This window comes from Aplidium turbinatum, chromosome 10 (assembly GCF_918807975.1).
Source record: "Aplidium turbinatum chromosome 10, kaAplTurb1.1, whole genome shotgun sequence".
In the NCBI taxonomy this organism is placed as follows: Eukaryota; Metazoa; Chordata; class Ascidiacea; order Aplousobranchia; family Polyclinidae; genus Aplidium; species Aplidium turbinatum.
This window is the reverse complement of record NC_137481.1, coordinates 9,188,095-9,214,380: the sequence shown is the minus strand read 5'-3', so window position 1 is coordinate 9,214,380 and position 26,286 is coordinate 9,188,095. Positions and strand designations below refer to the sequence as shown.

At 37.7% G+C, this 26,286-nt stretch overlaps 2 protein-coding genes across 3 annotated transcripts in view; both read left to right on the top strand.

Annotated features, from left to right (window-relative positions):
- Window positions 1–393: 393 nt before the first annotated feature.
- On the top strand, window positions 394–18,674 carry LOC145777885 (glucose-6-phosphate 1-dehydrogenase-like). Of its 2 annotated transcripts, none has more exons than XM_082589242.1 (12): window positions 394–650; window positions 7,983–8,020; window positions 12,218–12,326; window positions 12,428–12,645; window positions 14,526–14,684; window positions 14,986–15,111; window positions 15,298–15,391; window positions 15,733–15,949; window positions 16,383–16,591; window positions 16,836–16,912; window positions 17,277–17,369; window positions 17,674–18,674. In XM_082589242.1, exons 1-12 carry the CDS (start codon window positions 522–524, stop codon window positions 17,759–17,761), a joined length of 1,557 nt encoding a protein of 518 aa, XP_082445368.1. In that variant the 5' UTR covers window positions 394–521; the 3' UTR covers window positions 17,762–18,674. The 2 variants fall into 2 exon arrangements, with proteins under 2 accessions (XP_082445368.1, XP_082445367.1); XM_082589241.1 differs by lacking the exon at window positions 394–650 and adding an exon at window positions 7,090–7,667.
- Window positions 18,675–25,506: 6,832 nt separating this feature from the next.
- LOC145778932 (uncharacterized) overlaps window positions 25,507–26,286 on the top strand; it is a 47,973-nt gene continuing 47,193 nt past the window's right edge. Inside the window, exon 1 of the mRNA XM_082590520.1 lies at window positions 25,507–25,635. Within this exon, the coding sequence (XP_082446646.1) occupies window positions 25,507–25,635 (129 nt within the window). The remainder of the gene's footprint in view (window positions 25,636–26,286) is intronic.

Here is a 26,286-nt window from a genome sequence, read left to right as displayed (position 1 = left end):
ATTATTCAGCAGCAGATATCGCAAAGACAAAGTTAATAACCAGAAATACGTTATAATATAATCTAAAATCAAATTTGGAATTGTTCAAAAAAATTCAGATGTGGCCCAAAGTTACCCCATATTACGGTACCGGTATGCAATATTGCACCAACATATGCATGTGTTGCAAGGCAAACTGATATTTAGTATCATAAGTCTTGATAAAGGCCTATATTTTCTAGTGCACTGGAATTAACTTTTTACAAGTCTGTAATCATATAGCCTACTTTGATGTATAATTTGCTCAAAATGCATTTAGTTCTGTTTAACGATTCCTCCAGATTGTGTGGAAGCTTCTTCCTCAACATTATTTCATGCCACTAATCTTGCCGTTTCGTTGATTTTAAAGGTGACATGTAAAGTATTCTATTGTTTGGTTATTGTGTATTGAAGTTTGTAAACTATTGTACACAAGTGTTATTTGTGTTGTACTGAAATTGAATCCCACTTTTTACACTGAAAAACTAAAGACTACAAAAGAGATGGCGACACAGCATACAGATGTGAGTCAACGGGACCCTCTTGACGATGATTTGATGGCCAGGTTTAAGCGTGCACTCAGTGTGCACCTGGAAGGGGAATTTCATGTTTTCATCGTTCTTGGTGCATCAGTGAGTTGTTATTTTCATAGTTTAAAATCTCTACTAATATGGCAATTGACAAAGTTAATATTGTTTCACAATGTATCACTTTGTAGCAGCTTTTTCTAAGTTTGACTTTATAAGCTTGAAGTAAATAACAATTCAATTTATTTATTTTTTTTACTTTTTGTCGGAAAATGCCAGCAATGATAAAGTAACTAATAGTTTACTGGAACAAACCAACAAAAGGAAACGGCGGCAAAACCACAGAAGTTTAAAACGTGCATGCGATGTAAATTGAAAGGTTGCGTAAATGAAAGTAAATTAAGCACGGCCACCAAACCTAACAGTTTAAAATAGATGAATTAGTTGAAAGAACCAGTTGACTCCACATACCTAAAGGAACTGTGTGCCAGTTGATGAAGCCATGCGGGGACGACTGAACCTTAAAACCAATATAAAAAAATCAAAAACACGAGCATTTAAGAATAAACGTACGGAACTGAGCTTATAATATAAAAAAATATGTACAGTGTTTCGTTTTAAATAAAATGAAGTGAAGTGTTCGCAGCAACGACAGTGGTATGGTTTTAAAATAGGAATCGATACCTGATCGGTTCAGGAATTTACATTAATTATTATTTGAGCATGATATTATAGTGATGATCAATTGATCATGAATAATGAAAAATGTAGTGAAGATGATATGAAAATCGTCTTGATTGGAGTTTTTTCCAATGAATTCAATTGAATTTCCAACCAAACAGCTTCATTGTTGTAGTACTCTTGTCAAACAGATCTACACAACAAAGTAACAGAGAGTTACAAGGTTCGTTGAACAAGTACAATATACGTAAGGTAAAGGTGAGTCCCATACTTGATCCAAGCATCGGGGGATGATAAGATAAGGTTCTCATTATACTAAGCTTTTGGAACAATATACGTAGTTCGGCTAATTAAAGGCCAATTACATTGGTAACATATTAGCATCTGATAGCAGCCTATTGAAATTGAACAATTTTAGGTTGTGGTGGCAGACGCACGACAGTGACAGCTGTAATAAGCTAAGCAAAACAAACAATCCCCTTCAGCTTCAATCAGTTCAATGTCTTTAAATTAGTTTTTTTTAGTGGTGTCCAACTAGCATGATATTTTCTTTAGATCTTTGTTTCTTTTTGTGAGGCCAAACTATGACAGTTTATAAATATGGTAATGTATGTTAGGCGCTGAAGTCTATCATGAATTCTTATCAACGCTTAACTCGTGTTACGGATATGTGCCTAGCCTCATTAGTAAGGTCTATAGCGCCACTAGCTAGTGATCGGAGTTGGGGCTTAGTTTCAGCTCAAAAAAGAAACAGTGTTTAACTTGACTTCAACCCGATCCTGAACTGCATTGATTCGACTCCTGCAAACGTTGAATCAGTGCAAAACAGGACTGATTTTTTAGTTGGTAATATTGTAGGCCTCCGTCGAGAATGATTACCGCTCCAGTGAGAACCGCGGCGTACACTCAGTATTATTTTGGGTGTTCACTTTTTTCAGCAAGCTTCAAACATACACTTGATTTGTACAATAGATTTTTAAAGTGTATGAATATAAACTGATTTCATGTGATATGAAGAGCCATTGTGCAAACAAATTAGCCCCGTTTGCTCAGTGGTTTAATCGCCTGACTCAAGATCAAGCGGCGCTGGTTCGGCCATTTGAGCAACGTATTTTAGGAAACTATTTAGCCGCACCTAGCGGATGGACTAATTCCCCGGCAACAACACTTCAACAACTATCGGAAACTACACTTTATCAAACTCGGTGGCCAGCCCTGCATCAGTGGTTCAAAGCCTCTAGTCTACAAGTATGTGAAACTGCCAGAAATAACCTACCAAAGGCTTTGTCAGTCTGAGAATAAACATTGAAAACCAACCAACCGCATGTGTTGCAAGTTGATCGAAATATCAACACTCAAAAGAATGATCACCGTGACATCGCAAAGTTAACTTTTCAAATGATGGAGACGCACAGTGTTGCTATAAAAGCTTTTGACTTTAGTTGAAAATGTTCTGCCAGGAAACAGTTGCGTGCACCCAATAGGTATCGAACTGACATGTAGTGAATGTGGTAATATGCGCTTATTGACATACAGTGTAAATTTTTTACATTAAAATAAACAAGAAACGATAACAACGAACATTCAGCCGAAATTTTTTTGTGAAAGTGTTTTTATGTCCGGTCGATGGCATGTGTATTATTGGGATCATTGGGAAAACCCGAGCAACCAACCATACCAACCGAGGTTGTCGTCTTCTATTCTTTTGCTTTGCCCATTGCTTGAGCATAAATAGGCCTACATTTAGGATAAATTTAAAAAAAAACTACTGTAGTTGGGGTGTTGGAAATCTTTTTGTTCAACCCTGTGCCCTATTGGTAAAGAACATGACCAAATCGATGTATTTTGGGATTTCGCTGCACATTTTTGCGTTCCTTTTGTTCACTTGCGTTTCGCTGTTAGGCAAATTTATTTTAGGTTAACGAAATGTCGTGATAGCTTGGATTTCGAAACAAAGCGAAAGTCTTTACAAAGAAACTTTATTTGAAACGTAATCAAAAGGAAAGATTTTCCTATAAAATTTTAGTCTTTAAAGATACGTTATGGATCTATCTCTCTCTCTCCGTGTTGCTTCAAAGAAACCTGGTCTTCATCCCGAAACATCAGGGTCAACCAGTTGTCTGCATTGGCTTCTCTATTTCTCTCTATCGTCGGCATCTTCAATTTTTAATGGCATTTTTCATGGTGTCTTCCCATGCTTTCTTCGGTCTTATCTCATTTTAACGTTTTGGTTGAAGTTTTCAAAAGTCAGAAGAATCGGTTTTTACTTTTTACTCGCAACCAATTTCTAGAAGCGTACCAGGAGTCCAGGACTGAAGCGTACTACAAACTGTTCGCTCAGAGGTGGTCACCTTTGTAAAGCCAAACAGAAAAAAATAAAACAAAGCAAGTTACTCAGCCCGGTTGGATTTCGATTTAATGCTTAAAATATGTTTGAAATATTTTTGTTTTAATGTAAAATTTCTGGTTTTGTTTCGTCCCAACGAACGAGAATATGCGAACGCAGAAAACGCTCACCGGCCCAATTTAAAGTTTTCTTAGGAAAAGCCAGCCCCATGTTTTTCGGAGGATTATTATCCCAATTTATCAAATTGACGATCAATCAGGTTTAACTTAAGAGTGTAAAACAAAAAATATTTGAAAATAGAAAAAGAATTTTAAGGTGTTGCGACCGTGCCATATTTTAAACTGATTGTCCTGGTTTGGTATCATGCACGTTATTACGTCCGCGTTTTGTCGCATCTACCTTTTTCCAGGCCTCTGTTATGTTTGGCATGTATTGCTTTTCGTTGTGATGGTCAGAAGTAAAAACAAACTGAATTGAAATAACATTTCAACGTAAAATATTTCTGTAAGCCTACTTAAAGGAAAAATAAAACAAAATCCGCATGTCCACTGCTGCATTAGTGTCGATCATGCAAACCTTACCCAGAGCTAAAGGGCTCCACGTTGCCGACTCTTGGTTTCAATAACTTAACCTAATTTGCCACACTTCTGGATCAGGCAGTGTTACGACCTTGGTTTGTCATTCAAACCACTTTCTCCCGCCATAAAATATGTGACATAGCCATAGGTCACTTCAGTATGAACAATACAGCTGTTACGTCACAGAAGGAAGACATTATAAGTCTCCAACGACAGGGAGGATCGGTTTCTAAAGTTTTTGCTGTACTTCTGTTCTGTCTGTACTTAAATACTACTACGGTAGCGTGTCGCGTCGTCAGTTAATAGCTTGTATTTTGGTACACTTTGTGTATGCTTTTAAATGTTGAGGTTACCTAAAAAAATTCTGCTTGAGTGATAAGGTCATTTATCATGTTGGCGTGCAGTTTTTAATTTCTAGAAGGATTTAGAAGTTTTAGAGCAGAATACGTAGGCTATTAGTTTATGCCTACAGTAGGCGAAGTTTAACACTGAACAGACAGGTTTGAATCGTGAGCACTTTTCTTGAAGTTAATTTGAATATTCTAAATTTTGCTTAAGGCGCTTTTCATCCGAAGCTTGTCTCACAGTACCACGCGTTTCGATTATCCCCTCTCCCCTCTTATCACTGTGGTTAGGGTTTGTTAGGCTAACCAATATTCTGCTGCACAGTTTTTCAACGTGACGCCGTCCAATATTCTTTGAAGAACTGCGTGATGATTTTACTGAAAAGGTCATCTTGAAAATTAAGTAGAAGCGTCTCAATACGCTGCTTAGATGTTTTTGGATGTGAAAATACTTTCTGACTCATTGGATACGTTTTCTCCCGTATGTCCGTTTCTAGTAAATTTGTTTTGTGGCAGTATAAAATGATCATCTGCAGCTGAACAAACTCTTGCCGTTTATGCTCATGCTGTTGTCGTTTTTAATGTAAGAAAGGTGGATAAGATGTTTTTTTTCCTATTTTAGCAAGTGATTTTTTTTTATAAAATTTGGGCTTTTTCCTGTTATAACATAATGTATATTTACTTATTGGAAGTATTTATCTGTAAACCGAGGTAAAAAAAGACTAGTAGGTTTCTAAAATTTGCCAGAAAACACGAGCAACCTTCAAGCACCCTCAAACGTTTTGGTAATGTTCAAAAGCTTTGGTTTGTCTTTTGATTGAGTGTAGCTTGTTGTAAGTAGATGGAAATCGCAACTGTCCATTTTCAACCAAATTTTCCATAAAAAAAACAAAAACGAATTGAGTAGTGTTCTTTTCGCCGTCTTGCAATATGCTGTTGCAAACTGCAGGGAAACACTTATTATCACGTTTTTTGTTAGAGAGAGAAGACAAAAATTTACTCTCCCAACAGTAGAACTAGAAGAACATCACTGAGCTGTGAAATATTTCTTAGCCAAATTCACTTCGAAAGTTAAAGCTAAAAAATCAGACAGAGTATTGCTATTTGACGCTTTGATGCTTTTGCAAGAGGCGTATTTTGCATTTTTTCTGTTGCTTTTTTAGCAACGAAGTAGGTTTATGGTTTATGTAATGTTGCTGTACCACCTGCAACATATCAGACGAGTTGCACCTGTCATCAGGGTGTTGGAGATTTTACTGTGAACTGTAGATTCTTGGAGATTTTACTGTGAACTGTAGATTCTACTAGGCGTACTCTTCTGCAGTCGTTCTGTTTATTTGAAATGCAAGCGGTTTTCAGAAAATGTAATATCTGAACATTAACGCAATGCATTGAAAATTAATTTTACTGTAGTGATAGCATTCTCAGGTAGCAAAAGTTAATCAACAAGGTGAAAGTGAGATAGTAGAGGTATATCATTAATATTGTTCGTTAAATTAATATAAAGTATCCCAATCAACTTCAGCGTCGAGTTGTCTGCCAAGGCGTGCTGTATAGCTTAAAACTTCTTTCATACATTGTATTAGATTAAGTTTATTGCAATATCCAAATCAAGCGATCCTAAAAAAAGTTAAAAGACTCAAAGAGTTAAAATACATTCAGTCGGACTATGATTTGAAATACACTGACAAAATATAAATAATTTTGCTTGGATTAATCCGTCTGACATCATGCGACATCGATTTCAAGAGGTGAACAAGATACTGACAGGAGTAGGCATATTGTTTAAAAACAGTAGGCTAGTCAACAACAGCTCAATGACATTTGTATTCTGCGTGAAACGAGAACAATCAAGTTGAAATGTTACAACCTTTTATGTCATTGCTTTTCGATGTTTACTAATGTTATGTTTTCATGATTTACCTCAGAGGTCACCAAATTTTTTTGAGAACGGTCCAGTAGACTGTGAAAACTGTCTTCGCGGGCTTGCTAACTATTTTTTTTCAACAGTCTGCAACTTGTGGTGATTCAACAGAGTGAGTGTGATTAATCCGGCTGTGCGCAACAATTGACACGTTCGGTAGTTGCAGGCGAAAGGATTGTGGAGAAAAAAAAAAATTGTTATTTTATCACAAGCTCCCTATGTCAGTCATACTTAGTCTTTCAGAAATGGGTTCTGTATTTTGAAGCTGGAGTTTTGATCGAAAGTATGGACGAGAAACGCACGTCGCACAATCATTACTTAACACAGCATTGACTTTTGATATGCTGTAATTTTATTTAGTGTATATGTCATATTCTTTGCACATTTCTGTGGGCCGAGTGAACGCAGGCCGTGTTCGTGGATCTGGCCCGCTGGTCATAGTTTGGTGACCCCTGATTTAACCGATGTAACAACTGATTCATTTAAACTTGGCCAAAACTTTGGGCTAACATGCCAACGACCTTCAATATATTATTATTACATTTTAACACCAGGTGCCACTTTGCGCCATAGTCACAAACATTATGTAAAGATCAAAAAGCTATGATATAACATTATTGTGGTTTTCGACATCATTGTGCCAACCTCGCTTCATGTTGCATACAAATGTCATTGAATTAGCGTATACGCTGTTAAAACAATGCTCTTGTTCAACTCTTGAAATCGATCCTGTTTTAAATTTGCGCGCGGTCTTCACAGTGCCTGATGAAAGCGGAAAATTACTGGAAAGCTTAGACTTGGGCTTTAGGCTTGCACTAGAGTTGGCGCCTTTTTCGCTTTCTGTGTTTCCAGCATTGCGCTGATAGAAAAGCGCCGGTTCGACATCACTTCCCTTGTTGCTCATGGTATTTCTAGTCGGTTTTAGCTTGGACATATGTTGGTTGTGTTGTTACGAGTAGCATCACGAAGTTGATTGTTCGTTGACAGCTGGCCTCTTTTATTGGATTACTTTCGCTGTCGAAACAGGAAGTGTGTTAGAATTGATAGTTGGAGGTTGTGCACAGCAAAGTCATGGGCATATCTCAACAAAATCCAGTCAGAGACGGAGAGTCGGGATGTTTTGAAGCATTGGCTATAGAAAAACGTTTAAAAATTACCACAGATTTTCAGTATCAGTCTGGTCAAGTGATAACGTCGCAAAACCGTTTTGATGAACCTCATCATTTATTTATATTATTAGGAGCTTCGGTAAGAAAATGTATCATAGTATTGTTATAATTTTATTAAATGTGACTTTGCTCTAATTTGATAAAAGATAATTAAGGTTTATGTTAGTTAGGTTTGTATTAAGTTGGCCGCCACAGTATGTAGATTAAACTATGCACAATTGATTTATAACACTACTAACTTGTGAATGTCCCAGATCGTACTTTTGGAAAACATCTCAAGCTTCATGTAGTCGCTTATGTTTGCAACTGAAACAATTCCTCATTTACGCTATGTCAAGTTAAGTATATAGGCTATCTCACCCCAGCTTACGTTTTTAATATTTTTTGTTATCAGGGAGATCTGGCGAAAAAGAAAATCATTCCCACATTATGGTGAGTCAGAGTCTGTCATTATTATCAACATTAGGTGGTAAGCTATAATTCTGTTATGACGTAACGCGGGTAACCACAAAATTTCTTTGTATTCTCCTTTGCGTGTCCTTCCACGAGGCGATTGGTTTTCATGGTGAAAAGTTTGGTTTGGTGTCATATAGCTTTGCTTTGCCATCTTTTTTGCGTTACCTCAAAGTGTTAAGCGATATACTGTCGATGTATTTTTTACCAATTTCTTTTCACGCCGTGTTATCGCAATGACCGGTGAATTTTACCTACATTGGTTGGCGGAAGTCATAACCCAAGTCGTTTTAACAATCATTTCAAAGGCATTATTTTTTAATTTTTGAAGTGTGCATGATTTCTGAACCTATGTTTTTTACAGTTTGAAAACAAAATGATGAATTTACTTTTTTTGTTGGTTACTTTTTGCAATGAGAAATCGTTCAATACTATCTGGTTAGCATGCGTGTATCACGCGCCGATCACGCTTTTTTCAACTACTAGCGCATGTTCAAATACCTTAGTCATTGTAGTAAATCGAAATAACATCAGAGCGTATCGCAGCAGGGATAAAATTAGGGTATCTACCTTTTGTTGATGATACATTCTTGGATGCTAAGTTCACGTTTTTTGTGATTTGTGAACACAGCCTTGACGATTTCAACAATGCTGATCTGATGATTATTATCAGGAGTTATGTAAAATGTAATTTTTTCTGTGGTGAAATTTTTTATGGTGCAAAACTTTTGCTTGCGCGCTTCATCGTTCACCAGGTTGTTTACAAGGGTGTTTTCTTTCTAAATCTTTTTGCAATCCATCTTCTGCAGATTAGCTGAGCTTGGGACTGAGTCATCAGTTTACCTGCATCAACAGATATTTTATTGATGCACCATTCCCATTGGTGGTTGTGGCAGAGAATTTTCTGTTTTGTTTCACAACAAATCAATTAGATATTACCCATCATCACTACAGCCTACGATCCATTGGCTGGTTGGTAAACTCTTGGCTATCCCTCGTCTTTGAGCACATGGTCTTGTCATTGGCCTGAATTTCTTGTGAAGACGCATAATTTGCGTGAGTTTGATTGACTTGAACTTGATGACGCACACTCAATAACACTGGTGCGCTTGACAAACTCCCAGCGTTGTCCAATGGCAAGGCGAATAGTGACGATTGAGTCTGTTTTGCCATCGGGGCAGGGAATTTTCGGGCTACTTATTGTTCGGCCTTTTGATCAACCTGACTTAGGTAATGTCTCTGGAACCAGGCTGGCCCCGCCAGTGTAACTCTGGTAGAGTATGTCAAATTGAATGTCACAGTATTTGTGTGATTATATTTTCTTCATGTTATGCCCATGATTTTTCTTCTAATTTTGCTTGCAAAATTTTTGACAACCTTGTTAAGAAACGTCGAGTCAAGTTTACCAGTAAATATGGACCTATTGGTCTGATGCAAATAAATAAATAATAATAATAACTGAAAACACCGAAAAATAGACTTTATTACTATGTACTGTAGAATTATACAGTATATACTTTTATTTTAAAGTAATGATCACCGAAAACCACTGTTGTGTATGGTTTTTCAAAAAGTTTACTAATTTTCTTGCCTGATGTATTGATCCTTTTAAGTGCTGCCCAATTAAAATTTATAAAGCAAATTTAAGCAATCTACCCTTTGCGTGTTTTGAATCCACTAGTTGCCAATCTGTTGACAGCTTCCGATTACTGGCGGTTTTCTCCACTAAGGCGACGGGTAGCCTGTTTCTTGCTTTGGATAGTTTTCAACTTTTCAACAACTTGTATGATCGTGGTGTTTTCATTTAATCATACACTTTTTCATTTGGGATGTTCTGCTTTTATCATAATTGTCTTTCTTGTCGGTGGAGCAACATTTTTTCAATTCATAACACAGTGCTGTATTCGTAAAAAAAGCACTGGGTGTACTGTCAGATTTGCCAAAATGATAAATAATACACAACTTGCAAAATACTAATCTTTATTCTACCATAACATGAATTATCAACATCAAAATTGGACGAGAGTTACTAAATTGTTTATTTTTCTATGAATACATTCCAAACAGCCTGCCGAGAGGAATCTACATCTTTATCCTCTTTACAAATTTGGGATCTGGTATCCTTAGCTGATCGGTGGTTTAGCAGCCAGGATCTTACATATTTTTAGCGGTGAATTGAGCCGCAGGTGGTCCATTGCAATTAATAAACATCAAACCGCTCACATTATTATCAATGAGCAAAGATGCTCTTAAACCTGTGATAATATTGTTCATTAAACTGCAACCACGTTCACATCCTGCTGTCGAACAAGGTAAAGTTGAAATAGCTGTCAAGAGAGACTTCAAATTATTGGGCACAATTTCAACTTTTTCACTAAAGTTTCTTATTCCTTTCGTTAATGTCAAAGCTTTTACAAATTCTTCTCACCGCTGCTTCTCCATGACGTAAGTTTCCTTCCATTCTTTTTTCAGGTTGCAAGTTAGCAATATCAACCAGTAGCTGACCATTATTATTGTCGCCTGTCGGTATTAGTGCATAGTTTCATTTGCATTCTGCTACCAATGCTCTGAATGAACTGATTCGCGTTAATTGGCACCGTTTTAGAATTCTGTATTAAAGGAATATTCGTGAACATTAAATTATCTTTCGTTGCTAAAGCCAACTGTGTTTTTTCTCTTGGATTTTCCTTGAAACTCTAAATAATTCGTATTGTCCTTTTTATTAAATGTCTGGCTCTAGGTAAAGTTGTACTTCGAGAGTGAAGTTCAATGGATAACATGGATAATTCTTGCAGAACATCATACCGGTACATTAGGAATCAGTAAGGATAGCATAGGCACTCTCTTCGGAAAACCAGAGGGTATACTATTTGTTGCTCGAAAATGCAGAGAGTATACTGCGTATACCGCCGTATACCCTCGAATACAGCACGGCTTAAAGAGCATTACGCAATTATGCATGTAAACTGTGTACATGCACAACGCTCTTTGATTGAACCCTTTAAACTCACAATATTTGCAAATTGCAATGTTATACGCACATTTTGCCTGGAAATGAATTCGCAAAAATTGCAATTGTTTCTCTCCCATGATGTGCCGTTGAGACGTGTATGGTTTTTACCTAACATTTCTTACAAGAATGACAAATGATTATTTTGTATTCAACCAAACTAAATTTCCAACAACGATGTAGATCCCGTGTTGCTACTGAATACACAAAAACAAAGTCGAAACAATATAGTCAGTGTGCCCCAGCCCAAAATATTGCCACCACGCCCCGTTGTTGCCATGATCACTTTGGGTTTTTAGACATTTTTGCTTCCATATGTTTATCACGCATGCAACACGCCATATGCGCATGATCTCAACAGTTATTGAAAGCCCTCGTGGTGTTGCTCTAATAAACCGCAGACAACCAGACTTTGGTCAACAACGTCAACCTTGTACAATCACAGCTTTTTAAAACCTACACTTTGTTGATATGTGCATTCCAATCTCGTTCATTCAATTTTTTGTCACGTGTGACATCGCTTCAGCTTCCGTCTCCCTTTTTTTATGGGAACGCAAGAAAGTAGTTGCAGGCATGTTATCAAAAAGCTCGTTTTGCTGGAACCTGTGTTTGTTTTTTTAATTTCTTCTGCATTTTGTTTTTTCTTCTATGCAAAGCGTTTTTATGAAAATTAACTTTGATAAAGATCTTGTAAAATTACTTTTAAATATCTGAGTTTTTGTACTCAAATTGCTGTACTTTTTTCAAAGTAATGTGTTTATGAAATCCCTTAAACTTTCCACGAACTCTGTGTTAGGAATCACTGTACAACAGTTAACTTTTCAAGTCTTAAAAGTTGAAGAACTTTAAGTAACGCATTTTTGGTTCAGCATTTTAAACCTTACTCCGTCATTTTTGTGTTGCGTGACGTCCGCTTTAGCCTTGAACTTTGTATTACATAAGGTCAGCTATTATCACTTTAACTTGGTGTTTACCTTCGGGTTTGGCACAGCATGATTCAGCAAAGTATCTTAGTTTTTGACAGAGAGTACGTTTTGGAGATACATTTGAAAATATGTGTTTTACCTAATCATCTTGTGTGGGTAATTTATTTAGCATTTGGAGTTGGACGCCATTTTGTGCAACTAAAGTGTATACGGTTACGTATTTGGTTGGCCTGTTTTCAGGTGGTTGTACCGAGACGGGCTTCTGCCGGACAATATTCGTTTCATCGGCTATGCTCGTTCGAAAATGACAGTTCCTCAACTGAGAGAGAAAACTGAGCCATACATGAAGGTGGGGTCTTATTTCCCTGTAAAAAGTTACTTTCAACTTTTGCGCACCAATGGTTAGAGAAAATTGTTTAGTTCATATTTTCTAAACGCGCTTTGTTTTAGCTCAAAGATTCAGATAAGGCAAAGGCGAATCGTTTCTTTGAATTGATGGCATACGTACAAGGGTCATACACAGAAAAGTCTTCGTTTGCTGCGCTTGACAAGTCGATCCTGTCCTGCCCGTTCGGGAAGTCTGCTAATAGATTATTTTATCTTGCTCTCCCTCCAACTGTCTTCGAGGATGTAACGAGAAACATCCACAATACCTGCATGAAGCATGAGTAGGTCAAAAATCCTGAAATTTTTGTTAATATTGTACGCGGTATATAGTTTTTTAACGGCAAGTTTTTTGTTTGAAGACCTGCAGCATGTTAACCGTCATCTTGAGACTGGTGATCCACCATTATGCTGTTTTAGAGTAAATTTTCGCCTGCTAAAATACAGTTCGTGATCTGCCGTCTTGCCGACCAAATTGAGTTGTGAGTCGCCATCTTGAATCAACAATGTGCTAATTTTCCTCATGAACGATCATGGCAATGTTTTTTTGTTGTTGCTTCAGGCTCGTTATGGATCACAGTAGTTTATTATTTTGCGCTATGCAATTGCGTGACAGATAACTAAAGCGTTTTGTGTTTGTTTTATTTGACCGAAAGAATTGAAGGTATGTCTCAGATATTTTCTTGCTTCGCCACACTCCACTGGCGTGTCACGCCTGAAAGTGTGCAATCTTCAATTGCTGCTTGCCTGAAATTTAATAAGTTGTTATTTGAAACGAAAAACACAAATCGCGAAAAAATTCAAGATTTTAAAAGATTTAGCTAAGACTCTAGAAAGATGTAATGTTGTGACTTTGAAAGTACAAACTTCACCTGACACTGAAAAAACTCTTTTGCACGTATTTTCAAAAAGCTCGATTATTTTGTCTTGTAGCTTCACGCAAAGTATGTGCATGAGTATTTATTAGCTAATAAAGTTACCATGGCACAGCACAGGACTTCGTGCAGTAGCAAATAAAAGCTCGCCCATTAAAACGAGACGCGATTATACAACGGGGAATTTTTGTCGATGTTATTGTAGCCTACTGAAACTGAATGACACTGTTCAATTGTCTCAAAACTATTCAACTACTAAGGGGCAACTACACTTTGTCTTCCTAACTCAATGAACACCTTTTATTGTACGTTAACTCAACGCTTTTGTTTTTGGGTCTGGAATAATCATGTTTTTCCTGGCAATACAAGTGAGACGTGGTGTTAAAACAGTAGTTATAGGCAATGTGAGTTGAGGAAACTTATCAGAAGCATAATAATGTTGTTAAGCCTGTGCCTAGAGATAAAGTCTGTTTTAATAGCAGCTTCCAGATGCAATCACTTCCTCAAGTCGGTTGGTACGCGTTTCAATTAAAATTCAATTATTTACATACCGTATTAGTTTTCTAAGCGAGCACAGATTTTATGGCAAATTGATGTGGTTTCCTGACAGTAAATTCATAGAACGATGCATCCATATGCCATCGTAGCTGTCAAGAAGAAATCGCACAGAGCGGTTCAAAATTAAATACAATGCATTAAATAATAAAAGTGATAAAATGAGTCACTTCTCGTTAAAATAAGCAAAAGATGTCAACTATTTTTGATTGTAATTATAAAAATTTTCGCTGTGAAAAGTATCATTAAGTTAAGTCCTAGCGTTATTCTAATCACGATATTTTCGGCAGTAAAGATCTGACATGCTGTCGTATCAAGCCTACTGTAATATTGCTTGTCATTCACGCACGTGTGGTACACTACCTTTATGCAACACCTTGGCGCACCTGTGGTATGTAAATCAAGTCAGAAAACACGACCCGTCAAATTTTCACCAAGATGGTGATCACACAACGCACTTAGCCATGCAAGATGGCGGAAATCACGAGTACCTAGTTGACAAGCAAGGTGGTGGATCACGACTCTGTCAATGCAACATCAGCTTGTGAAAAGCTTGGTGCGAAGATCCATATAACTTCTATTATAAAGTTGTTTGGTTGAAGTTTTTCATGAACGTCGCGTTCAATGTTTGATCTTCATCAGGGCTTTCCTCTCATCGAGGTTTGTAGGCAATGAAGCGCCATGTTTTAATTGCAGTTTTTCGGTCAACATTTAACAACACGGGATATTTGTAGAGGCTGGAACCGAATCATCATCGAGAAACCTTTCGGTCGGGATTACGACTCCAGCATGAAGTTGTCTGAACATCTTTCGAGTCTCTTCAGCGAGGAGCACTTATATCGAATCGACCACTACCTTGGAAAAGAAATGGTGCAAAACCTTTTGGTACTTCGGTAAGTTTTTTTTTTTCAGCAATGGTGAATTAAAAGTGAGTTTACAGTAGCAACACATTTGGATCTAAATTGAAATCTCTTGGGTTGGAAATCCTGTGCATTGTGCAACTGCGCTTGTTTTTTAAGAAGTTTACTTTATCTGTTCATCTAGTGGACTTACCACAGTCCATCAGCATTCCTTCAATTATGTCATTGCTATGTGAGTTGTGACGTCACTAACATAAACGTAAGTTTAAAAACCAACAAAGTCGCCCTGAATCGGGCTGGCTTTATCTTAATCAACCGATGACGTGTCCCATAGGTTTGCGAATCGTTTGTTCGGTCCAGTATGGAACCGCGAAAATATTGCCAGTATCATGATCACCTTCAAAGAGCCGTTTGGAACGGGAGGAAGAGGAGGATACTTTGATCAGTTTGGGATCATTAGGTGAATAAGGAACTTATATACTTAGTCGTGTAGTTTAGTGTGAGGTGTTTACATTTCGTTGATGTTGTATAGAGAAGTCGCATTTTCGGATGCGTCTTTAATTACAAAATGAAGAAGTGAACTTTAGATGCGCTGTAGCGTATTGAATTGTGTGATAGACTTTGAAGATTTTTCTTTACATTTCAGGGATATTATGCAAAATCATTTATTCCAAATCTTATCTTTGACAGCCATGGAGAAACCCGTCAGCAATTCTGCTGATGACATTCGCGATGAAAAGGTAACTGTAGAAATAGGGCAAAACACAAATATTATAACATAAGTTTACGAAGTTTTTTCAACTCCGATTCTGAAGCTCTGCAGGGATTTGAGACTTTTCACTTTGCACTCCACAGTCCTTGTGCAATAAAACAATTTATCTAGAAACAATAAAACAAATTTTTTCACACGAGTCAGTTCAATCATAAACAGCTAAAAATCGCTTTCAATTTGCTAGCAGCTAGATCATTTTCAGTTAAGCTGAAAGTGAACTAAGCTTGATTTTAAAACGATACTTTTTTCGCTTAATTCGTTAGCAAGCGTAATGAGATCTGCTCGTGATGTCAATTTTTTGCCTTGTAGGTCAAAGTCCTCAAATGCATCAAGCCACTCGCCCTAGATGACATGGTGCTGGGTCAGTATGTAGGTGATCCCAAAGGAACTGACGAAGCTAAACTTGGCTACCTCGACGACAAGACCGTCCCAGCCGGTTCTGTCACCCCTACGTTTGCAGTGGCTAAGTTCAACATTTGCAATGAAAGATGGGATGGTGTTCCCTTTATACTGAAATGTGGAAAAGGTAACCACCTTCGGCTTGGCAACACTGTTTAAGTGTTTTATGTTCGGTAGTCGTGTATTCAGTAATATAGCTAGCATAGAGATAGACACGTGTTTTGACCATCAGGCTGGTCTCATCAATCGTTGATTCTTCCGCCAGAACTTTCGACCACCACTAATATAAGTCGATTGCGTTCACTACTCAGCTGTAATTCAACACTTACCGCCGTTTCCAACCCAACGTTTAGCCTGTAATGTATTCAAAGCTTTCAAAACTATCAAAACTACCCTCTTTTTACCTTGTCCTACAGGCCAGCTTAAGATGCTTGTTAGTCAGAGATTACCCGGCGTAGTTTGTATCTGTCACCCGCCAGAAGCAGTTGCAACGTGCCGTACTGCACCCTTGGTCCCTTAATCACTTGGGTTTGTAACTTGATTTTCGTTTCATGTTTTAGCCTTGAACGAACGGAAAGCTGAAATCCGAGTTCAGTTTCGTGACGTTGCTGGTGATATATTCAGCCCGGGTGTGGTGAAGCGTAACGAACTAGTCATCCGTGTCCAACCAAACGAAGCAGTCTACTGCAAGATGATGACGAAAACTCCCGGAATGAACGTGGAGCCAGTGGAAACGGAAATGGATTTATCTTATAACAAGCGCTATAAGGTGATTAAACATACAGATAAAATTCTGATCTATTGACAGCCTATTTTTGTTAAAAGGTTGATATTTATTCATAGTTAGATCCTTTATTTATAATGAAAACTGTGCCATATTATGTGCCTTAATATAGCGTGCTGCTATTTTTTTTGCACATTATACACTAGTGCATCAATTGCACATGACTAAAGGATGAGTGATTTTTCAATATGTTATATGATTTCTGACATGAAAACGTTTTGTTGAACAGGATGTCAACATGCCGGATGCTTACGAGCGCCTCCTACTTGATGTTTTCACTGGGTCTCAATTGAACTTCGTCAGAAGGTGAGCTTTGCGACTTGATATGTATAAATTTATCTGGTTTCTTGACGATTGAATATTTGGTTTTGATTCAATATCTTTTGATGCTACAAGATCAAATTTTTCATCAACAGTAAGCCTATAGCAATGAAATCGTGTTAAGATTGTTTTGCTTCATGCATTTCAAGTTTTTTTATTGTAATTTTACCGTGATGTCTTTCAGCGGGCTCCCCGAGTGTTTATCAGTAGAGGTTGACTATAAGCTGGAAGGCGTGAGCAGCAAAAGATAGCACTATAGTGCTATCTTTGCTCGAAAGTTACCAGGAATTAGAATCAAAACTTACGTATTCCTTGTACAAATATTTTCATGCTTACCTTCATATTTTAGTGACGAGCTGAGAGAGGCTTGGCGAATTTTTACTCCAGTTTTACACAAAATTGAAAGCGACAAAGTGAAGCCGATCTTCTACACATACGGAACGTAAGTTTTGCTTGAATTTTATTCTTAGTCGTAGTAATGAAGTCGAGTTACAGCGTTTGTGTTTCATAAGCTGTCTCCTTTTGTTTGTTTACATAAGATGCATGTTTCACAAACAAACAAATCTAAAAAAAATGTTTACGTGCAATGAAGAGACATGCCAGCACTTCAACAAAAGGACTGAAAATTTTATTGATTTTTAGTTTATATATTTTCGTTAATACGTTTCTCGATAATTATACCTTCCAATTGAAGTTTAACTTCTGATGTTTCTTCGTGTCCACTGGAGTAAAGCATATTGTCACAGGCGGGGTCCCTCCGAAGCGGATGACTTCATAAAGGCGGCTGGCTTCAGTTATTCAAGCACTTACAAATGGGTGGAGCATGTCTGCTAGATGTTTTCAATTTTGTCCGGAAGCTTCCAGCAGTTCAGGAAATCTTCTATAAGTTTAACTTAATTTTGCTATGCACGTGCACATCGCGGAGCTAGACTCTTTACGAATTCTCTTTTCATCAAGATTGCGTCTTTTTATGTCGACTTTTTGTGCAAATTTTATGTACACTACTTCAGCCGCGTATTAACAATGAGCAGTCGTGCATCTATCCTGGTCCAAACCAAATGGCTCAAAATCTACGACAAAGTTGTTTTCGTGACGTTTTTTCACACAGTGTATTAGTGCAATGTTCGAAAGCGATGTAATACGTTTCTTTGAATTTTGAATTCTCCCTGCCCATCTTGTGCAACGTATTCCAAGAAGAAATGAGAAAGTCAAATACTGTACAAGTGTACATCAGTAAGACGAAAGTTTCTTCATTATTTTCAATGTTTTAAGTGACTGTTGTTTTTGTATTTTATTTACCGAAGTAATTGGAGAATCAATAGTGTTTTTCCTAATTGCTCTTTGCATTTTCATCAATATAATTTATTTTATGATTCCTTGCCTTTAAATGTTCATCGAGGTCTCTGGTTTTGATATAATTAGCCCACGTAGGCTACCTAATGCTTACGTTTTCTCTCGGCCACCTATACACTGAAATCTTCACTTGGCAAAGACACAAACTTTTACATTTTTGATTGAGTGGTATACTTTCTTTCCAGTGCTGGAGTTAATACAATACTATAGTGGTATGCCTATTTGCGTTTGTTAGCAATTTAATAAAAAATATTGGGTAAGCGAAAGTTGTCTTCTGGATGTCTTCATTCGTGACCTATTCGTCAAAAGAAGAAATGCCTGTAACGCTTTAAAATCATCCTTGTGCTGTTCTGTACACTTGAAGGCGATAATACGATATATTTTGTCTATTGTATGAAGTGTGATATGTGATTGATCTTATAGCATTATCGCGCCATGAAAACTATGTCGTAACAGACGAGAAGCGATAGACTATGCCAGACATCAGGTTTGCTGCTTGATTTCTCTGAAATGTAATTCGTATTAGTTTGATAGGAACCGTAGGCTACAGCTTTTGGTTTGGTCTTATTTGTTTGAGCAATTGTGCAGACAGTCTACTCTTTAGCTCTTTAGGTTTTCAACATTTATCTGAACTAGCCTGCTAGAGGAGGGTTGGAACTACAAACACTACGCACTCTGGAGTAGGCCATTATTTTCTTTATAAAGGTTAAGTCGTCATATAAAAGTCCTAAGTTATTCTCTGATAACGGCCATATATTGTAGCCTACTTGCTTCATTAAACTTTGTGTACATTTCTCTAAGTAGAAGCAGGAATCCATGAAACAAAAACAAGGGCTTAGCCAGGATAGAACGTGCCGCACAACTCCTGATGAAAACTGCCGAAGACCAATCCATCTGGGCGGAAAACCAATGGAGCTCGGAGTGGAAGAACTCCTCAAGACTCCAAAGTTTCATCTCCGACACCAGCCACCACCCAACCGGAATGCATTTGCCAAAGAAGGCCTGGGTGCGGCTTAACCGCCTGCGTACAGGCGTCGGACTATTCCGCTTCAACATGCACAAATGGGGGATGGCTCCATCCGCGATCTGTGAGTGTGGCATGGAGGAACAAACCATAGACCACACCGTCTGTAACTGCGCCAAATGGTGTGCGTGGTCTGCGTGAATTGGATGACGAATCAATTCAATGGCTGCTCGACACCTGCCCAAACATCTAGACCGCGTCGCCGCCACTGCCCAAGGGTGGTAAAAGGCAGAGCCACTCGACCCCTGGAGTGGCGAAGAATGTTCAAACGAAGAAGAGAAGAAGCCAGGATAAAACTTGAGAAAAGGGTTATTTTATGTGGTTAATAGTTAGTTATTTTAACGTTCAGCAAGAAAATCGACGTGAATGTGACCAACATGGACTACGGTATGGTTGATCGCAGTCGACCGGTAGGAAGCCAGCCTGGACCAGTGCTCTTCAACCATTATTCTCGTGATAGGCTACACGTTTTTAGTATTTATCAAGAACTTTGTATACCTAGCCTACATCACATTTTCGAAATTTTTTACCTGCGCTTGGCAAAAAAATGAAAACTAGCATTAGGTGGCACGCAGGGGCGCCGGAAGCGGGGGAGGGGGACAGGGAGGGCGAATGCCCCCCTGCCCTCAATTTTTCTGTGGATGGGGGGGGCAATGGTGCCCTTTTAAGGTCATGTAAGCTACTGCACATTTTGCAATACGATATAACAATTTCAACTATTAGCTTTTAGCTTAACTATAACAGGCCTCAAAATTCATTTTTGTTGACGGCGGACAAACGTGTCCGGTCTGAGCAGCATCTCGGCGAATAAATTAAGACTCACGACGGACACGCCAGTTTTAACGTCGATCGTCATGCTTAATCACTTTATCTTGATAATTCTTCGCCATTCGAGAATTATAGCTGCGGTTTAGAAGGCTTTTCAAATTTCTTCGAATTCACTCTGATAGGCCTTCATCAGACCAACGACGTACGCTTGAAGAGTCAAAGCGCCGTGTAGCTGCTTGAGACGCATAACCGATTAACTTTCACCGAACGAGGTCGTGTGGCTTCTTGCGTCACAATGCTCTGGGCACGAGTCGGAAAACTTCTACACTAACGCAGCTATTTTCTACTGTGCAAAGTTTCATTAGGCTTTTTTCTTTAGGTTTATTTTTGCGTGTCATGTGAGGGAAAGTGAATTTTCCCTGGGCGTTTTCTATCTTACTGTACTGTAATACCAAAACTTAGCAATTTTTGCTGCATCTTGCTGTAATATAGCCTACTCGTATAATCTAATTTTGTAACCAACCTTGCCATCAATATTACTTGGAGATCAAAGCCAGACATTGTGACGTAAAACTTGAACTAATTTGTGCGTGGTTAGTGTAGTGTAGAAGTACCAGTATTCCCATCAATTCTTGGAGAAAAATTCACCTTTATTACGTTGATTCAATGTCATCAATCGTTGAAGTAACGTAAAAATCGAAAGTTTTCCTTCTTGAATGGAAGCTAAGGGAGACAGTATTCACATTTTCCAGATGCGCGCTAGAATGCGCGGGAAATTATATTCTTGCAACAATTGTTCGTGCTATGCAATGACGAGTTGTATCGCTAGTTCCTGTGTTTTTTCTCCGTGCACAAATATGACCGATCTAGATGGTACTTCCCGCGGACATCACATGCTGTGACAGCGTACATGTCCGCCGTGAAGTTCGAGGCCTGCTATAATGTTTCATTTCTGCCTCAAAATAATATTCACGACACAAAATTCTGTATCACAGTAGGTAATTAGCCTACATCATTATAACACAGCACGATGCTCTTCCGTGCCATTGTTCTTTACATACCGGACACTGGTACCATTACTCGATGATGAGCTGATGGATGAGCATTATTGCTATATCTTATCTTAAAACTGAAAAAAAATTGGCCTTTCAGCAATAAAAGTGCCCTTTTTTCATAATCCTGCCCCCCCAGTCAAAAACCGTTCCGGCACCCCTGGTGGCACGTTAAGTTAGCTATAAAAAATTGAACGTTAAGTTATAAAACAATTGAAGCTTAAGCGTTAACGTTTGCGTAGCCTATGTTGTAAGTTAGTGTAACTGCAAGTGCTGTTTGGTTTATAAAAAAATGTAGAGTGCACATTCGGGAATGTGACGATAGGCTACATTGCTAAGAGCGAAGAACAGTAGTGCGTCGAGTTGCGAGGTTACAGATGGGCCTCGAAACTCGTTCCTGCAAAACAACAAGCTTGTCAACGCGGCTGAAACAAATTTGTCAGGGATTGTGCATCATTAATATGGTAACTCTACTATACGTCCGCGTCCACTGTATGCCTATAAAAAAAAACATCAAAACAATGACAAAAAAATAGAAAGTGGACGGACAATTGTTATGTTGATCGGCTCTGGTGCGTTATCAAAGGCGTGGATGATCAACGTAGGGGATCATCCACGCCTTTGATAACGCATCGGGGCTAAAAAAAAACATATTAATGATGATATGTCACATTGTCATTGTTTTAAGGTGTTGCGACTGTGCCATATTTTAAACTGATTGTCCTGTTTTGGTATCATGCCCGCTATAACCAGGCACGGATTTAGGGGGGGCAGAGGGTGCAGGTGCCCCGGCCCCCCAACTTTTGAAGGCCCCCCCTATGTGGAAAAAATGTGATTTTGTGTTATTTTTTCTTTTTTTTCAGCCTTTGAAGTTTCTGAAAAATGGTGTGCAGTACTGGATTTATGCTACTGTAGACGTAGAGGTAGGTTTTCGCGCCGCAGGCGCAAAAAATTTTTTTGCACGGGGGCCCCCCCGATTTAAAAGTACCCCGGGCCCCCCATCAGCTAAATCCGGCCCTAGCTATAACGTACGCGTTTTGTCGCTTTTATCTTTTTCTAGACCTCTGCTATGTTTGTCATATATTGTTGTTTCGTTGTGATGGGCAGAAATAAAAACAAACTGAACTGATTGTCACTATTCACTGGACCCAAACCTAGGCAGAGTTTACAGTAACCTATATTTGAAAAAAAGTCAAGAAAATGAAATCATTCATGCGCGAAATATCTTTGACGTCACTTGCAACTATGACAAACCAAAGCTCACCTTCTTTAATCTGAAATTCTGATAATCTCAGTAAATTTTGGTAGGTAGAATCAATCAATCACTGGTTTATTTTTTAAGAAGAAATTTTTTAAGAAGTTAATTTTCATTAGCCCGAAATAAAAGCAGAGAAGTTTTCCTATTGGATTGGGGATAAATCAATGCGTGGATTATTTACATAAGTGGTACTAATCAGGGTTTTGTTGTGACAAACTAGGTTTTTGTTATTCTCTGAATGTAACCAAAAAACTAGGCTTGCTTTGTGTTTGGCCTTTCCAGGCTAGCTAGCCTTAGGATTAGCTTGTGTAAAAGTTCAGCTGGCGTCATTGCTGTTAGAAAAAAAATCAAATGTGTAGCTTTCTTTGTAAAAGCTTAAATTTAAATATGGGAAAAAATAATGTTTGTTAGCCTTTTTTTATTATTACAATCGCCTCAGCTTGAAGTGGTTTGGTTTGGTTGGTTTTGAATTTTTATCCTCAGACTGACAAAGCCTTGATAGGTTATTCCTGGTAGTTTCGCATACTTGTAGAGGCTTTTAATGCAGGGCCGGTTACCGAGATTGACAGAGTGAAATTTCCGATTGTTGAAGTGTTGTTGCCAGGAAATTATTCCATTCACTAGGACGCTGAATAGAAGGCAGTCCTCAAATGCGTTGCTCAAGCGCACACCTCGAGAGTTGAACCAGCGCCGCTTGATTTTGAAGCTTCTTTATTCAGGAAGTCACGCGCTAACCAATTGAGCTATCGAGGTAGACTAGTGTGCACCGAACACTTTGCGAACCAAAATCTGCAACAGGTTGATGTAATTTTTTAAGCAGCTGGGGCCACAGCAGATTTATACTACAAGTTCACAGGCCAAAGCGAGTAAACTGGCTTTGGGCATATTCCCAAAGAAAAGGATGAATAGCCTACAACTTTGTAAGATAAAAACCAGTTTCGTCGAACACATAGGCTAAAGCAAAAACCCAACTAACACATTCAGATAAAGTAACAAAAGTTATGTAAAATGATCAATATTAAAATGTGTATTGATATGCTGTTCACAATTCAGCTTTCATTCTGATGTTTTACACATTGCCTGTGAGCTGCTTTTTTTTTTTTTTTTGCTGAGACTTTTCGGTCATTTGTCCAAAATGACTTGAAGGAATTCGGTCATTTTTTATTTATTTCGGTCATTTTTTTCTGATGAAAATGTTTCCTTTCAATTAGGCTAGCTGATACAAACCACCATTTGCACTTCCTGACGTGCCATTAAAGTTTTGCTGAGAAACGTTGTTTTTTTTCGGACATTTTGACTGAATTAACTAGGCCTATAGGAACTGGTATACAAGTCTCCGCCATCATCAAAAATACCACAACATCATACATTGGAATCAACTAAAGGTATGAGGTGAAACTACTTTACCTTTGCTTTCCTGTTCATACACTTCACACTATATGACTCGATCAATTCCAATCTTTGATGCTTTTTTTTTGGGTCATTTATCGGTCATTGACTGATTTTTTAGCAAAATGTCCGAAAAAAATATAGTCATTTTGGTCAAAATGTCTGAAAAAATATATAGGCCGGAGCTGGTGTACAAGTCTCTGCCCTGGTGAAACTACCATAACGTCATGGACAGGAATCGACCAAACATAAAGGGTGAAACTACATTACCTTTGCTTTACTGCTACACACTTCAACCCATGTGTCTTGGTCGATGACGTCATGGTATTTTTTACCAGGGCGGAGACTTGTACACCAGCTCTCAATAATTTAGGTAACTTTAAAATTTGTAATTATAAAATTTGTTAAAGGATCAATACTATAGCTTAGAGATCAAATTTGAGTAAAACTGCACTTTAGCTGCCCAAGTTATTTGCAAATTTTGTTTATTGCATATCCCGCACTTTAGCTGCCCAAATTATTTCAAACTGTTTCTTACTGAATAATAATGTGTATTTAACATTGTGGGCTTATTCTTTCCCCAGAAATGTAAATGTAATTCTTGTATTTACATAATTTATGTAAAAAGGTAATTGCCAACATTGCAATGGCTTGAAGACCGCATGCTCTGACAACCATTGTCATGTCAAGCGCAATTGTGGGAATGCGTCAACAAATTGATCGTGCCAAATTTTCACATCATCTCTGATGGTTGGGCTTCATATGCAAACATTGCCAACATCGAGAATGGAATATACATGCATTCAGTCATTGTACATCAGCAGCATTTTGTCAATCCGGATTATTCCGATGTTCACACGCTGTCAGTTGAAAATATGTGGATGCGGGCTAAAAGAAATCTGTGGTGCCTGTTCGGCACCTCAAGGACGTTGTTTCGGTCATACATTTACGAATTCATGTTCCGCAACAAACTCAGGAATGACGACATGTTCTACTATTTCTTGGCTGCTGATGCTGACATTTACCCGCTGTGAATTTCTGATTACTAATTTGGGTAGCTAAAATGCAAGAATAAGTTGCAAGTAATTTGGGCAGCTAAAGTGCAGTTTTACCCAAATTTGTTTAGGGATTAATAGGGATCACTAGACCATTCAGTCAGGTGAATGACAAAATATCTTCAAGTTTTGGTACTCTGGCCTGAATGGTATCAACAAATATACATTTGCTGCTACGTTTCTAGCTAGATTCTGTTGCCAGCAATGTTTGTGTAATTGTTTCACAAGTTATATTCAATCTAAAAGAGTTAGATCTGGTTAACGAGTGTATTTTTCCCATCCGGTTCCACAGTTTGAAAGCCTTTGTAATTGAACTTGAGCAAAACATGATCACTATAATACTTCTTTTCCTCCTTGTTTAACCTTCAGCAAGTGAGAAAATTGGAACCTTTTGGTCTTGTGAGAATTGTCCTTAAAAGTACCACAGAGGATTAAAAATTGACTTACATGATGATGACCATGTGACAGTATCAGAACTACAACATAGCAGTGCAAAATTAGTTCAGCTTATTATGAAACTTTAAAATGAGTGACTGTTTGCAAGTTATTTCCATAGGCTATGTAATTAATACAGTAACATTTTGTTAAGAATAAAAAAATCACATTGCAGGTTATTAGAGTAATAAGTTAAAATAAATTTTATTGGTTTTGTAGATTATTTCTACAGCACAAAATCCAAAATGGATTTAAACGCTGATTTCAGTTCAATGTTTGAAATCCTTGACACAAAAAAGAAGAAACATCTCACTGTCGATGAAATAACATCATTTTATCTAACACTGTTTGGGCAAAAAGTTGGAGTAGACTTGGTAAAAGCAGTTGAAAAGAATTATAGCTTTCTAGATTGATGTCATGTTATTTGATTCTGAAATATAAGTTTTACTATTTTATCTTAACTTATTGCAATATACTTCTGTGTCACACAGTTACCTTATACTTGTGTAAGTTTCTCAGAAGATGTAGACTTAAACTTAAAGCATCTTTATCTTGTGCTATAATGTATGGTAATTTTTGAACGGAATGATTTTTTGGCTAAACCGAAGCATGTGAAGCTGTATACGTGTATATTTCATATTTTATTTTATATATATAGTGCTCTATTGTGCCAGTACCGCTTATCAGTCACAATCACATAGATGTTACTCAATGGGTTTTTTTTTGCTGAGACTTTCGGTCATTTGTCGGATCATCAGAAGTTAACAGATCATCAGAAGTTCTTACTCAAATAGAATTCTATTTGAATTTTTCTATTAAATTTTGAATAAAAATTCTATTTGAATAAGAACTTCTGATGATCCGTTAAAGGTGAAACAGGCTGTTAAGGATTCAGATAGTAATCCCTTTATTTGATTTAATTCGCTCTGCTTTGCTTAGCATTGAGCACTTTTTGTAGTATTAATAGTTTTTATTGTTTTTAGTCAATTGACTATATATTTTGTCGGACATTTTGACCGAATTGA

Excerpts from the sequence above, each read along its gene's own strand:
- LOC145777885 (XM_082589241.1), top strand. The coding sequence starts at position 7,491 with ATGGGCATATCTCAACAAAATCCAGTCAGAGACGGAGAGTCGGGATGT. Across the intron at positions 15,112-15,297 it reads GATCAGTTTGGGATCATTAG|GGATATTATGCAAAATCATT; the intron begins GTGAATAAGGAA and ends TTTACATTTCAG. Across the intron at positions 16,592-16,835 it reads CTTATAACAAGCGCTATAAG|GATGTCAACATGCCGGATGC; the intron begins GTGATTAAACAT and ends TTTGTTGAACAG.